This window comes from Barbus barbus (assembly GCF_936440315.1).
Source record: "Barbus barbus genome assembly, chromosome: 34".
Lineage (NCBI taxonomy): Eukaryota > Metazoa > Chordata > Actinopteri > Cypriniformes > Cyprinidae > Barbus > Barbus barbus.
This window is the reverse complement of record NC_136762.1, coordinates 18,150,688-18,167,372: the sequence shown is the minus strand read 5'-3', so window position 1 is coordinate 18,167,372 and position 16,685 is coordinate 18,150,688. Positions and strand designations below refer to the sequence as shown.

Sequence of the window (16,685 nt, the reverse complement as noted above, 5' to 3'; positions counted from 1 at the left end):
TATATTGCTCACAACACACACACACACACACACACACATAGAGGAACACATTTTTGAGACTATAAAAACTATTCTCTTATCATTTGTAAAATAAAATCATCCAAAATGCAGTACCACCACAAAAATAAATTGGTGACACTGACACATTGAAAATGTGCACACTCACACACACACAAACACACACACACATTTGTAAGGCTATAATTTGTCAAATAAAATCATCCAAAATGCAGAACCAACACAAATATAAAGAGGTGACACTGACACCGACAATGTGTACTCACACACTCTCTCTCTCACACACACACACACACACACACACACACACACACACACTTATTGTTCCTCGTTGTTTGATTTCTTTTACTAAATTTTATCTTTTTACTGCTTTATTTGCTCACTTGTTATTGCTGTTCAGTTCATGTGTTCATATGTAATATAACTGTTAATTTCTGTTCATTTTTGTTCTGTTACAGTTAGTAACTGAAATATTGATTAAAATTGTAGAATTATATTAAAAATAGATAATTGAAATAAATGATAAAATCTTAAGACTCCAACATTTCTCTTTGTAACATTTTGTTCAGGTTTGATTCTAATCATAATGTAACATTATTGAAAAACTGGGGGTTTTTCAGTACAAAAAATACTAAACTTTGACAAAAAATATTTTATTTTTGTTATAATTGTGATTTTATAATATTTAGATATGAATCCAACTGAATCCAACTTGTGAAAATATATCTTTCAGGTCTCTCAAATAGCATATAATGGAGCTCTATGGCCATCTAGTGGTTAAAGTGATATTTTTTTATTTTAAAACTGCATTTTCCAAAAAATGGGTATAAATGTTACATTAAATCATTTAAAATGATCCATGTTATCCCCATGAATTAAAGTTAGAAATCTGGGCCTTTTATAAAGTGAATTTTACATCAAATGCTGTTTTTTTGTAAATTTGTAATTTAAATAAATATGTATTTATTTATAGAAATTTAAAAGATATCATAAATCCTCCAAAAACTGCACAAATGTTGAGTAAAAACATTAACAAACAGAGTAAAATTACATTTGTAAAAAAAAAACTATTATCTTGTTACAAAATTAAATGTTATTGTCTGGGGTCTCTTGAGACCCCAAAAAAAAACTATAGGGTACAGAGATTTAAACCATCAGAGGGTTAAATTAAAATAACTGAATATAAACGAAAAATACAAATTTTAGAAGAGAATTTCAGATGGCATTTAAGCTTTTGCATCTGAACTCTTCATATACAGGTCCTTTTCAAAAAATTAGCATATTGTGATAAAGTTCATTATTTTCTGTAATGTACTGATAAACATTAGATTTTCATATATTTTAGATTCATTACAACACAACTGAAGTAGTTCAAGCCTTTTATTGTTTTAATATTGATGATTTTGGCATACAGCTCATGAAAACCCAAAATTCCTATCTCAAAAAATTAGCATATCATGAAAAGGTTCTCTAAATGAGCTATTAACCTAATCATCTGAATCAACTAATTAACTCTAAACACCTGCAAAAGATTCCTGAGGCTTTTAAAAACTCCCAGCCTGGTTCATTACTCAAAACCGCAATCATGGGTAAGACTGCCGACCTGACTGCTGTCCAGAAGGCCATCATTGACACCCTCAAGCAAGAGGGTAAGACACAGAAAGAAATTTCTGAACGAATAGGCTGTTCCCAGAGTGCTGTATCAAGGCACCTCAGTGGGAAGTCTGTGGGAAGGAATAAGTGTGGCAGAAAACGCAGCACAACGAGAAGAGGTGACCGGACCCTGAGGAAGATTGTGGAGAAGGACCGATTCCAGACCTTGGGGGACCTGCGGAAGCAGTGGACTGAGTCTGGAGTAGAAACATCCAGAGCCACCGTGTACAGGCGTGTGCAGGAAATGGGCTACAGGTGCCGCATTCCCCAGGTCAAGCCACTTTTGAACCAGAAACAGCGGCAGAAGCGCCTGACCTGGGCTACAGAGAAGCAGCACTGGACTGTTGCTCAGCGGATGAAAGCAAATTTTGCATGTCATTCGGAAATCAAGGTGCCAGAGTCTGGAGGAAGACTGGGGAGAGGGAAATACCAAAATGCCTGAAGTCCAGTGTCAAGTACCCACAGTCAGTGATGCTGGTGTTGGTCCACTGTGTTTTATCAAGGGCAGGGTCAATGCAGCTAGCTATCAGGAGATTTTGGAGCACTTCATGCTTCCATCTGCTGAAAAGCTTTATGGAGATGAAGATTTCATTTTTCAGCACGACCTGGCACCTGCTCACAGTGCCAAAACCACTGGTAAATGGTTTACTGACCATGGTATTACTGTGCTCAATTGGCCTGCCAACTCTCCTGACCTGAACCCCATAGAGAATCTGTGGGATATTGTGAAGAGAAAGTTGAGAGACGCAAGACCCAACACTCTGGATGAGCTTAAGGCCGATATCGAAGCATCCTGGGCCTCCATAACACCTCAGCAGTGCCACAGGCTGATTGCCTCCATGCCACGCCGCATTGAAGCAGTCATTTCTGCAAAAGGATTCCCGACCAAGTATTGAGTGCATAACTGAACATAATTATTTGAAGGTTGACTTTTTTTGTATTAAAAACACTTTTCTTTTATTGGTCGGATGAAATATGCTAATTTTTTGAGATAGGAATTTTGGGTTTTCATGAGCTGTATGCCAAAATCATCAATATTAAAACAATAAAAGGCTTGAACTACTTCAGTTGTGTTGTAATGAATCTAAATATATGAAAGTCTAATGTTTATCAGTACATTACAGAAAATAATGAACTTTATCACAATATGCTAATTTTTTGAAAAGGACCTGTATAATTGACTAAATAATTTTCATTTATTTATAATTTATTTATAATTTTCATTGGGGATGTCTTGCTTGGTCGATATCTTACAACATTAAATACAGGAGATAAGATAATTCTATAGCAAGAGCATAGAGATGAAAGCGCGCTTTATGCGAGAGTTAAGGAAATCCACCTGCGTGCATTCATATATATCCACTCTCGTGTTACAATAATACGCGCTTTACGTGACAGCTGTTATTAAAATAACATGATAGAAGCTGCCTCAAACTCAGAACTATAAAGAAATGAAGAATGTTGTGTCTGAAAGCCCGGCGGTAATGGTAGGCTACTGTCCAACCGCGTCCAAAAGCCTTACACGGAGAGTGGTTTGCTATGGTGCGAGAAAGTCAGAGTTGTGAGATATAAACTCGCAATTGTGAGAAAAAAAGTAAGAATTGCGAGTTATAAAATCAGAATTGCGAGAAAAAAAGCCAGAATTGTGAGATAAAAAGTCGCAATTACCTTGTTTTATGTTTTATTCATTGGCGGAAACGGGCTCCCATAGTAAAGTGATCTAGAGGAAAAGCAGATGTGTTTTGCCTATTGGCATACATAGCCTATTACGTGTATTTGTTTTTATTTATGCTATTATAATTACACCGGGTCACCAACTAATGACAGATTGAAATCTACAGTAAATTAACACATCCTTCTTGACTCTTCAACCGAGTGTAATGGTATTTAAGAAGCCTTTAACATTATGTGCTCAACATTAAATCTGTAACATGTAGCCAACATTAAGAATAGGGTTGTGCCGGTGAGGAAATTTTCCCATTGATTAGTTAACTTATGACAACACCAATGTTATTTGTTAATCTCTTCTGTAGATTTTGATCTTTATAAATTGTTATGATATATTGTTAATTAAAAAACAACAGTAAAATAGTACAATAAAAAACTCGCCTATAGCCTACTATAATCAAACTAATAAGACGGGTGACATAAAATACCCATATTATAACAAATAAATAAAATATATTTGGAAATCGCCCTTTAAAACGAAGGCTCGGTTTGTGGTTCACAATTATTTGATTAAAACAAAGACAAAGCCACTTATATTAAAAAAATATATAAATATGTTTTTGTTAACAGAAGTTATATTGCGCTTTTAATTGCCTCCGCTATCGTCCTGTCAATCATACTCGCGGGTCATTTTCAGTACAAATGTATTTCACCATTATAGGTACCCAAGTTCTGACTGCTGACTGAACACTGGTCAGTGATCCTCTCTGCAGCTTCACCACACAGATTTAACTCTGCACAGCTAAATAAAACGGGCTGGTGGCAGACTAATATTTAATATTTCTGATGTAAAGATTTCTGTGAAACGCGTAAAGTTGCACAGAAGAAAGCCCAACAGGACCTGCCCTGTACAGTTTAAGAATCGGTAGCCATAGTAACGTTAGAGGACTATTATTTTGTTGAACAGACCTGAGCGACTACTGATGACGTCACATGCTCAGATTTGCTTGACCAATCGGCGGAAGGGGGCGTCTAAGGACCGCCCACATGTGGAAAACGAATTTTGAAGTCATTTATTCGTTTTATGCCTCTGAACTAAAAAACGAAAAATCAAGCCGAAATCTCGTTTTTTCGTTTTTTTCAAAAAAACGAAAAAACGAATAAAGGTGCCGTTTTCTCGTTTCTGCTTATTTCGTTTCAAATTGGAAAACAAACTATCAAAACGTACACGGACCTTTCACTTATCTGCCCCATTGCTCGCGTGTGATTTGGAGCAGTCAAGTGCCTTAAAATGATTTTGTGATTATATTATATTTAGTGCTGTCAAAATTAGCGCGTTAATGCAGGTGATTAATTTTTTCAGTTTAACGCGTTAAAAATATTTAATGGCGTTAACACAGGGGCGGGGCTAGTGTTGGCCACCCCACTCACAACTGCTGCCTCTGTCTCTTTTTTCTTGCTAATTTAGTCACAGAACGTCTTTACGAGCATTTCAAATAGGAGATGTTTCAGACGCGTGCTTCAACTTCACTTCAGCGTCGGCGTGAGTCAAAGGAGCGCGGAAACTGTACTGTACTGAACAAAGGCGCTGCCGCACGCTGTAGCCTTTATCATTTCATATCAAAGCGCGAAAGAAACGATGTGCATGCAATGTCGAGGTCAGTTAAGTCATGAAGGTGATTGAAACTGCCTTAAAGCTGTGCTTGCGTGAAATATATGAGTAACATTTAAGAACATGTCTCTGAAATGGTTTTCAAAACTGTCCTGCACTTTCTCACTCATCTAACACACTCGTCAGATCATTAATAGAGACTTTAAGACCTGAAGTGGGCCAGAAAATGTAAAGTAAGTGTAAAGAGAGAAAACACGATGCGTGTCAGATCCGCCTCGGCAGCTCTTAAAGAAAAAGCAGCCAAAATAACCTATTAACCCAGCTGCTGTGATGTCTGTTCATCTAAGAAGAAGAAAAAAAAAAAAAGGAAATCAATAACTTTAAGGACTCATCTGTATTTAATTTAGAATTTAGTGTTTGATAACTTTATTCAATTTCTGTATATTTCCTACTTGCTGAAGGGCATAGGTAGCTAAAAATGACATTGGTTATACTGTGTTTATGAGAAATTCACTTAAATTAGAAGTTATTTTTATTAAAGTCTAATAAATATTAAAATTGATGGCTCTCAATTATACTGTAATGTTGAATGGCAATAGTCAATGGTTAAATATTAGGGAAAAAATAATTATTTTATAGAGACATCAATACTGGTGTCAGTGATACTGGCCTTCATTCATTAAAAAGATGCCATTAATCAAATATTAAAAATATACCGTCTTTATGTTGTTTCTACATTAATTTGAAGATTAAATGTGAAATTATTGCAATATAAAAGTAGATTTAAAAAGTTTAATGTTAGGTGGGATTAATCGCGATTAATTTCAGGAAAAAATTGTGATTAATTAGTTAATTTTTTTAATCGATTGACAGCACTAATTATATTATATTATATTATATTATACACTACTGTTTGGAAGGTTGCGTTGGTAAGAAGTCTCACCAAGGCTGCATTTATTTGATCGAAAATACAGTAAAATTTTTTAAATATAATTATAATATTAAATCAACTTTTTCTATTTTAATATATTTTAAAATATAATTAATTTCTCTGATGCAAAATTGAATTTTCAGCATCATTACTCCAGTCACACGATCCTTCAGAAATCATTCTAATATGCTGATTTGCTGATCAAGAAACATTTATTGTTATTATTATAAATGTGGAAAACATAAATGTGTTGTTTTGCTTAATATTTTTGTGGAAATTTATTTTAATAAATAAATTAGCAAATAAAATCAGCATTTATTTAAAAAGAAAGCTTTGGTAATATTATACTGTCCCTTTTGATTTATGCTGAATAATAGTAATTATTTATTTAAAAAATAAATAAATTACTCAAAGTAGTTTATACATATTAGATAGTATTAATATTATTACTGGTTCATTCTGCTTTTTAAAAACAGCCTTAGTTTTAAACACTAAGAAAGAAAAACAAATATAGCCTACACACAGTTTTGTATATAAACAACAACTATATATTTTTTATATATTTTTAACAAAAAAATATGCAAACTTTGATCTTATTTCATGCTGTTTTAATAGTTGTTTTAATGTTTTTACTGTTTTAAATTTGGTAAATATCTAAAAAATATTGTGTAAATATCTCAATTTAACACATTAACTTTGACAGCCGTAATTATGAGTTAAAGTTAGCATTTGGGTTCGGTTTCCACAGATTACATTTAAAAATATATTATTATTTTTTCAAGATGTGCAATTAGTTTTTTACTGAAAATCTTACCCTTCGTGTCTTGAATATGTGCAAGCATGAATAAAATTTGATGTTTGAGCGACATATGGTTTGAAGCGATGTTAGGGTGAGTACATGATGACAGATTTTTCATCTTTCCCTTCAACTCAAATCTGTCAGATCAGCACTCTTGTAAAGTTAAGAGAAAAAATGCAAGAGGTTCCCTAATGTGAGGCATTCAAAGCATAGAGAAGGGGCCAGGCATCAAGGGTTTTGAAGTGTTTCTTTTATACTTGCCTTAGCACTGAAGATGAAATGCATGTGCTAATGTTGTCCTTCTTATGCTAACGCTAATACAGCGCTGAAGCATAACAATTAGTCTGAGCAAATGAGGCAGTGCTTCAAAGTCAGTACGAATTAGAGGCGTTCAGCAGATGAATGTATTGCTGCCGGTTTTCTCTTGCTCTCTGGAAGGTATCAGTCTGACAAGCCATTTATTTGCATGCTAAGAAATGAGTTTCCAGTGTACCTTCCCACCTCTCTGTCTCATATTTGTTCATCAGTCAAGAGGCGGTTCTCGGTTGTAAATCAGAGTGCATCTAAAAAGCTGAACAGTCCCATTGGAACCACACTGATGGTCTAGAAATATAGTCCAGCGTGCATTTGCATTAATAGGCTTGCCTCTGGTGGGTAATTGATTGACTTTTTTGTTAAATCCCGATGCATTAATTGTGGCCCTACTGACACACTGACCTTAATAGATGTGCCTGCCTGCCGTCACCTCAGGCGTTAAAGCCCTTTCCATCTGGCCCCCAAATAGGCTCGGGACCGTCCTCGTCATGTGATGTGTCATTCCCTTTACATTAGAGAAAATATCAATGGAGACATTGTGGCCTGGTTTGTTTAAAAGTCAGGGAAGAATTCAGTATCGACTTGTTTTGCCTTTCACAAGGTCTCGTGGTACTGTGAAATGTTTCTTTATGTTTTTCATTATAGATAAAGACATTGAACTCGCAGTTCACTTTGTATGCGGCAGTGTTAGCTATTAAAAATCAATTGTATCAAACAAAAGTGATTAATTAAAATGAATATATATTAGAGGAAAATTAAAGTTAAGAGAATTTAAATATTATATATTTTTTTATATATTTTAAATGATTACTAAAATTAATATATATATATATATATATATATATATATATATATATATATATATATATGTATGTGTATATATATATATACATGTATGTATTAGTGCTGTCAAAAGATTAATCGTGATTAATCGTTTGACAGCACTAGGTGTGTGTGTGTGTATGTATATATGTATGTAGATAGATAGATAGATAGATAGATAGATAGATAGATAGATAGATAGATAGATTATATATATATAAAACTGAAATATACAAAAGTTAAAGCTATATATATATATATATATATATATATATATATATATATATATATATATATATATAAACTAATACAAATGAAAAAAGCACAAAAACAAATTGCTAAAACTTAAATTAAAATTAAATCAATATTAAAATAAGTGCTTATTCAAAATATGAATAAATACTAGTACACTGAAAAAAAATATATATATATTTTCTTGCTCAGAAATTTAGTATTTTTCCCCAGTACAAATTCTAGACATTTTAAATCAAGATGCATTTTTAGTTGATTTTTAGATTTTGTCTTGTTTTAAGCGTAAATTCACTGAATTTAGATTTTTGAAAAAAAGCCTTAATATCGAAGTCGTTTTGCATTTCAGGTAAATGTATATTGATTTAAGAAAGTTCAGATATTTCAACTGGGAAACGACACAAATTCTGAGTAAGAAAATTATTTTTGTGCAATGTAATGATTTAACAACAGTGCTTTTTACTATTTCAGTTTTTCAACCTCAAAATTTCATGTTTCATTCAATGTGTTACATGCCATTTCTTTATGATTGTATGTGAAATTTAGCAATTTCTGAGTTGATTCTACACCAAATTTGATTCTACTCCAAATGTTTTGTAGGGTATATAAATGATACTAAAATATCACTGGTACTGTATGTGGCACACACTGTAGTGTCACATTCATAAGTGCTATTTAATGGCCACTGTAGGCAGTAACAGGCAGAAGAGGGGCCGTTTTAACACATCTCTTGGGACGCTTCCACAGATGGTCCTTTTGGATTCTTTTTATGTAAATAACAGCACTGTACAGTTGGACACAATGACACACACACACACACCTCCCCCTACGGCCGTCAGTGTGATCTGCAGACACTTCCATTTATTTACCATGTGAATATTTCATGGCGACATCAGTGTTCTGGACAGCCCCTGCTGCCAGAGGGGCCCCGCTAATGAGGCACGACGCCCCTCTCAGCTGGTCGCCTCACAGCCGGGATAAATCTCATGTCTCCTTTTTTCTTCTTTATGTCCCACCACAGCGTCTTTCTCTCAGCTCCTTTCAGCGTTGTTGTAAGCAGTTCACAACTAGGGTACATAATTAACCTTCATCCTAGTAAAAAAAAAGGCAAAGAGCCCAGATTAGGGCCCTCCTCCAGTCAGACAGAAAGTTGGTGTTTAGTGGTGCAGGCTAAGGCGTGATTCAGTACTGGTGTGCATACTTAAAGTGAGGGGTTTGAACAAACCGCTAATCCTGAGCATTAGACTTCAGTGAGTAAATCATCTTGCACTATTTTTGCCACAGACATGAATAGCGCCTTTTTTGTCCTATTGATTTAATTTATTATAATATAATTTTATAATTTCTGTGATGAGCATGTTTTTTATTTCCATATTAGAGACTCACAAAAACAGTTTTCTTTTTATGTTTTATTTTACATTCATCGCTGATGGGAAAAGACACAAACGTTTCAGCTCAAAGCCTTCCTCGGTGTGCAAAATAATTTCCGTATAAAAAATTAATTCAGATATAAAAATAAAAATACATTCAGATATAAAAAATAAAATGTTGGGGTGTTTTAACGGTCTTGATAATTATAACAAAGAAAAAATTGGAAATAAATAAGTTTTGCATAATATTGTAGTATTATTTGTCTATTATTTTCATTCCTTTTTTATTTCTATTTTAACTATTTTACTATTGAAACTTTTAAAGCGGAAACTTTTTTTCGGTTTTAGAAAGGCTAATTTCCATTAAAGTTAAAGTTTTTATCTAATATTTAATTTTTTAGCTTTAAATTAATAAAACATTATTTTTAGTGCTGTCAAATGATTAATCGCGATCTCCAAAATAAAAGTTTTTGTTTACATAATATATGAGTGTGTACTGTGTATATTTATTATGTGTATATATAAATACACACACTGACATGTATATATATTTAAGAAAAATGTTTTGTATATATATTAAATATATTTATCTGTTATATAAATAATATAAATGTATACATGTAAATATTTTCAAAATATATTCTGTATGTGTGTGTATTTATATATACATAATAAATATACACAGTACACACTCATATATTATGTAAACAAAAACTTTTATTTTGGATGCAATTCATCGCAATTAATCGTTTGACAGCATTAATTATTTTATATTTTTAATGTTAACAATAACACTGTAAGAAATGCCATCACTGAAAGAAAAGTTTCTTAAATATCAGATAATTTGACCTTTTTATGATAAGACTGGGTCACACATGGGAAATGCCATGTGTGATAAAAATATGCATTTTTTTACTTTAAAAAAAATTATTATGATATAGATGTGTACATACATGTATTCAAAGAAAATGTTATTACTTTTTACTTTGATGATTGGACTCGCCCCTCATGTTTTCTTTAGAAAATCTCGTTTCCTCCTGTAATTTATTTTCAGATGCTTTTACACTGAATCTGCTGTTTAGAACAACCCTGAACTGAATCAGTTATTTGAATCTGATTTGTTGTGTGCTGCTCATGGAAAATACATCTTTCCTTTCTTCTGCTTGCAGTGAGGGGGTCTTCAAATGCCCGGAGGACCAGCTCCCACTGGATTACGCCAAGGTAATAATACACTCAGCGCTAGTCTCTCATCCATTCTGCTGTAGACCAGATTACAGATCAATCTCCCACAGTCAGTCACATCCCTGTAGTGTACAGTGGAGTTTCAGGGGCCAAGTACAACTTTTCTCGAATGGCTCTGCGAGAGAGAGCGAAATGCTAATGTGTCAACAAATAGTAGGCTATGTTTGTGAGTCACTGGCTGCCCCCGGGCGCTCGGCCCTCGTCCACGCTTCTCAAACCACCCGAGTAATCACACTAATGAACTACTACAGGCCACTCATTTCCCTGAGAATGTCGAAAAGAAGGAAGGAAGAAAGAGACAGAGATGACACATAGTTTGGAATATGACAGAATATATTTGATGTTGCTTTAATGCGGCAGTGTGGTCTTTCTGCACCACTAAACGGAACATTTATACATATATAAATAATGCAAGTATATATCTAAACAGTCCTGAGTTGTTTGGACAAATATATTCGTTTTAACCTAGTTTATGCTGGAAATCATTTAAAATTATTTAGCATTATTATTCATATTATTGAAACTGCTATAAATGCAGTAATTACATGGCATGTTTTCTGAAGATGATGAACAGAAAACAAATCATATCGAAAAATAGACATTTTACCTTAAACTCACAACAGTGGTCCAATTTATTCCTTTTAACTAATTTTATACCAGAAATCATGTGGAATCATTTAGCATTATTATGAATTTTATTTAAATTGTCATTAATATAATAATTTACATGCAAATGATACATAATGGGAAATTAACTGTGAATAAAGTAAAACATGAAATGTCCATAAAGTCCACAAAATGTTTTCTAAAACTGAAATGAACAGAAAAAATTAAGACCTAAAAATAAAAATATACATATATTTAACAAATTTTATACTAGAAATCATGCAGAATCATTTAGAATTATTATTTTAATTAACTAAATTAATTAATTAATACAGTAATTTACTGGGCAAATAGCACATAATGGGACATCAAATGTGTGTAAAGTAAAGAAATAAAGTGTCTTTAAAGTTCCTGAACTGAAAAGAACAGAAACAATGTGTGTATGTACACACACACACCTGGTTGAGAATCACTGAAGTATGGCAAAAATGTGTTGAGTTTATAAAAGAGTTTAAAAGTGATTAAGGGTTAATCTCTTCATGAAGGTGTTAAATATTAATATAGTGGCCTCCACCTCCTCTTCCTCCTCCTCCTCCTCACAAAATATTTCAGTTAGGCAATTATACTCTGCAGTTCAGCTAATCTGCACCACGCCACATTAAAGAATGAATTTCACCAAATCTTTAATTAAAGTATTGGCTAATTTTTCATCTTGCTCTTTAGTTAATTAATCAGGTTGAGCTGGGAAAAATGCCATAAGTATCGGTGTTCATTAAAGAGTCATTTTTCTCCTACGCTGCCCTAGAGAGTGAGATTATGAGAAGTGCTTCACAGATGATGAGCATACCTTCAATGTAACAACAGTGATTTTAAAGCTACTCTAAATCTGTGTTTAGTTTTTTAACTGGTGGGATGAGACCTAAAATAGTCTGCAAGTAATACAATGCAACTTATATAATCATACATAATTGTACAGAAAATGAAAAATGATGTTTAATCAAACTCAAATTATTTTGGCTTAAATTCATCTCCCACTTATCCAAATTTCAGCCCTATTACGGTGTTCTTTTTAAAAACTCTTCTAACATCTGAGTCATCTTCTCCTGCAGTGTGTTTGACAAGCTTCTGGAAGGGCACATGCACAGAGTTAAACCTGTTCTGTGTTGGAAAGAGCTTTAGCGCACTAATCCGTTGAAGCTGTGATTTGCATGAAGTCGGCGGGATAACTCTACTCATCCTGGAAAGCCTGGAGTGCCGCAGGAGCGTCTGATGCTCATGAGGCCTGAACATACACAGTTATTGCACAAGCAGTCATTTTTAAAAACCTGACAGCCGCCCACAGACTACCCATCCACCTCCGCAGGGCTGCTGTTCAGTACCTGTCTTTGCCTGTTTGGGGCAAACCCCATGTCTCATGTCTCATTGGGTACACCTACTCTGTCAAAACTATTTCAAATTTTTCTAATTTTGAAAGAAATTAATACTTTTATTCAGAAAGGATGCATTAAATTGCTCAAACGTGACAGTAAAGACATTTATAATGTTACAAAAGATTACATTTCATATAAATGCTGTTCTTTTGAGCTTTCCATTTATCAAAGATTCCTGAAAAAACTGCATAAAAAAAGAATTCAACATTGATTCAGCATATTAGAATGATTTCTAAAGGCTCATGTGACACTTAACATTGGAGTAATGATGCAGACAATTCAGTTTTACCATCACAGGAATAATATAAATATATAAATAATTTGAATAATTCAAATTAAAATGTATTAGTTAATTAATAATTAGTTAATTTATAATTTGTAAATCTAAAATATAATACAATAATATAACATATATAATCATTTAATAAAATATATTAAAATAGAAAAGTTATTTTAAATAGTAAAAACATTTCACAATATATCTGTATATTACTGTATTTTTAATTAAACAAATGCAGGTTTTAGGTGTTTCCATGCGGACTTTATATGTGATATTCAAAAATGTGCATAAAAATATGAGGATTTGGAACCCAATTATTAACAGTGACAAAGCTGATCAGCATGAGTTTGTTACTTTCTTGTTATTGTCAACACAATAACAAGTGGAAGTGCAGTCACTGATCTGCCGCTTGATAAAGTTGGATATTGCAGTCAAGTAGGGACGCCAACTAGCAACCAACCATTTTTATACTGAAGGCTCGCCTACTTACACGTGATGTTGTATTTTTAGTACTTTTATATAATTTGTTGTTTTTTTTATCTACAAATCTTCCATAAATTCTGAGCCGTCGTGTGTACGGCAGAATGGCACAGTTGGGAGAGTTTATCTTAGTGTGCCAGAAAATCTGTCAATGAAAATGAATTTGAGTGTGTGGTTGGGAGGGTGAGGGGAACGGCTCCATATGGGACTACATGGGTGGCGAACGGCCGCGTCTGCAGTGCTGTCGTAACGCTGCAGATCTGTGTGTGTACGTAAATCCTGCAGGCAGGGGATTTGGGCTGATTGGATGGAGGAACATCTCATCCTTCATCGACTTTATGGATGAAGGGAAGATGCAATAGCCTCTGTATCTAACGTACACACACACAGATGCACGTGTACACGCTCGTTTCACAGGCTCTAGTTGAGGTCATCCATCACCGTGCAATTGAATTTGATCGTGCAGCAGTGTATTTGTGTTTTTGACAAAGCATTTTTCTTTTCCCAGTTTTTCAAAATTCATTTTAGTTTTTTAGTTTTTTTTTCACGGTTTGCATCATTTTTTTTTTCTTGGAATAACAATATAAAAGCATTAACTTGCAACTGACTATGATTTAATGCATTTTAAAAATGCCAACTAAATTTTAAGATACTGAGATATTCATCTTTATATATACATTATGCTGATTATTGATGATTATATATTAAATTTCTTTTAAAAAAATGTTTGTGTACATTTTCTATTGATAGTGGCTTATGTTCAACTGATGGAAAAGAACATTAGAACCAGCTGTATATCTTGAATTTACACGCTTTTAGAGAAAATTCAAGTATGTGGATTGCAGTCTAGCACCAGCCATATCAGGAATTGTGTCATGCAAACTACATTCATCAATTTTGTGGGAGTGTTATATCACTAAAAATGATGCAATTAAACATTTTGATGTGAACATTTGAACATTTTTGTTGTGAAATGTTATGAAAAACTCATACAATTTACACAAGTTACACAATTATGTCTTATGGACCATCAGAGCTGTCATTTCCGAGTACTCGAGTGCTCACACCCATCTTTATGAATGACGTGACATTTGCTGTAATTATATCAACAGACAATCCCCTTTTAGCGTGGGAGAAGCCACAGGTGTTTACTGTGTCTGAGTTAATAAGTGAATGTTTAAATCCAGACCTCTGTCCTGTCCTTGAGTGATTAATATATGAGTGTGTTTGAGGAGAGGAGACCATGTTGATTAATGTGTCCTTGGTGTAATGGTGTGTTATAGATCTACCCTGACCCTGAGCTGGAGCAGCAGATACTGGCGCTGCCCATCCGCTGCATTCACAGTGAAGAGGGCTGCCGCTGGACCGGCCAAATGAAACAACTACAGGTAACGATGCTTTGTCATTTTTCTGATGCTTTTTAAAAATAGTAGTCTCTCTATATAGCTGTAGCTGTAGCAGTATTGTCTGCTAACTTGCATGGTTGTCTCTCTATGTGATTTGTTTGACTATGTTGTAGTTGTGTTAAAGGGATAATTCTGTCATTTACTCTTCCTCCTGTTGTTCCAAACCTGAATTACTTACTCGTCTGTTGAGCACAAAAGAAGATATTTTGAAGAATGTTTGTAACCAAACAGTTGACGGTAGCCATTGACTTCTATAATACTATGGAAGTCAATGGGTACTACCAGCTGTTTTTGGGTGAACTAGGTATATTTGGTCTAAAAATGGGAACAATGTCACTGTAAATATATACTACAAAACATACTTGTCTGTTTCTTTCCCAGAGCCACTTCTCAACCTGCGCCTTCAATGTGATCCCCTGTCCCAACCGCTGCTCCGTCAAGCTGACGCGCAAAGACCTGCCTGAGCATCTGCAGCACGACTGTCCCAAACGCAAGGTCAAGTGCGAGTTCTGTGGGAGCGAGTTCACAGGAGAGGCCTATGAGGTACTGCGGTCAAATCACGTCCAAGACCGCTATTATAGAGAGCTGCAGAAATGAGTCCTTAAACCACGAAACGAGTCAAAAGTCAATGGGTTTTTGGTTAAACACTGAAATAAGGTGTGTTCAACACAAGCTCAAGGTATTTTCATGTTTTATTGTACGACATCAAATACTATTATATTGTATGACTATAAAATAAATGTAATAATACCCCACATGTGATTAAGCTCTTACGTGTCTTGAAAAAGACAGCTGCTAACATGCTAAGTGGCTAAATGGGACTGGTTGTCACAACTTGACTCATTATTAATTATTCTAACGGAAACTTGACAACTGTAAGTTTGTTTGAAGATTAATGGTAATGACGTTGAAATCATGACTGGTGTAGTTCTTTACAGTATAACTACAGCTTTACGTCTGGCCATTCTGTTTAGGCTTTCATAAAAGTTGTTCATTTCTGAAGATTATCTTGATGAACAGAAAGTGTAAGAGTCATTAACTTTTGTTGGTCTTATTTTCTGACATTGAAAAAAATCTAACTGGCTTTTTGTTGAGGGAACCTGTTAACTTCATCTCTGCAGCACTCATTAGCATATTAGCAAAAATTTATTAGCTTTCTTATTTGATTTTTGTCAGTTCGTGCTCTATAAAAAGGATTGCTACATGAAGAAAGAGGCTTGTGTGTATCTCAACGTGCTGTAATTCTGAAATGTGTGAAGTTGTTATTAGCAAATTGGCAGCTTGATCTCGTAGTAGCACAAGAGCTGCTGTTGTTTGCTAATGTAGTGGCACTCCTATTTTTACAATATATACCAATACTAATACAAACCTCACAATGTATAAAAGAGACAATTAAACCTTTTTATTGCATTTTATGGGAATCTTTCTGTTGTGTTTTGTGGGTAGGCTGCAAAATTGCACTAAATTGTTGCAGTTTATGATTATAAAACCACTTTATTTGCAATTTACTGCTTTTTAATAAGTGGTATTTTGCATCACGAAAGTGCTTGCAAGGCATTTATGATATTACACAAACATTCTAGTAAAAGCTAGAATAAAGTACATGACTTTTGCCCTAATTTCAGTCTGGGCGAGTTGATGCTTGTTACCGAAAGTCCGAGCCAGTGTACAGATTTTGGCTGGTCAGAATTGACAGATTTAATAGGTAATCGCATAGTAGGCCTATATATTGTAAGTAGTAAACACATTTTTCTTAGTGTGAAGAACTTTTTCCACTATAAATAACCTTTTGCACAATGAAGAG

General features: G+C 34.0%; 1 protein-coding gene across 2 annotated transcripts in view; it reads left to right on the top strand.

Annotated features, from left to right (window-relative positions):
- Positions 1 to 16,685, top strand: part of LOC306854332 (TNF receptor-associated factor 4-like) — a 54,527-nt gene that overhangs the window by 32,965 nt on the left and 4,877 nt on the right. For both annotated transcript variants that reach the window (XR_013782824.1, XM_079392255.1), the window contains exons 2-4: positions 10,607 to 10,658; positions 14,759 to 14,863; positions 15,263 to 15,424. Coding sequence is in view for 1 of the 2 variants with exons in the window: in XM_079392255.1 (XP_079248381.1) it covers positions 10,607 to 10,658; positions 14,759 to 14,863; positions 15,263 to 15,424 (319 nt within the window). In the remaining variant the exon portion in view is untranslated. The remainder of the gene's footprint in view (positions 1 to 10,606; positions 10,659 to 14,758; positions 14,864 to 15,262; positions 15,425 to 16,685) is intronic.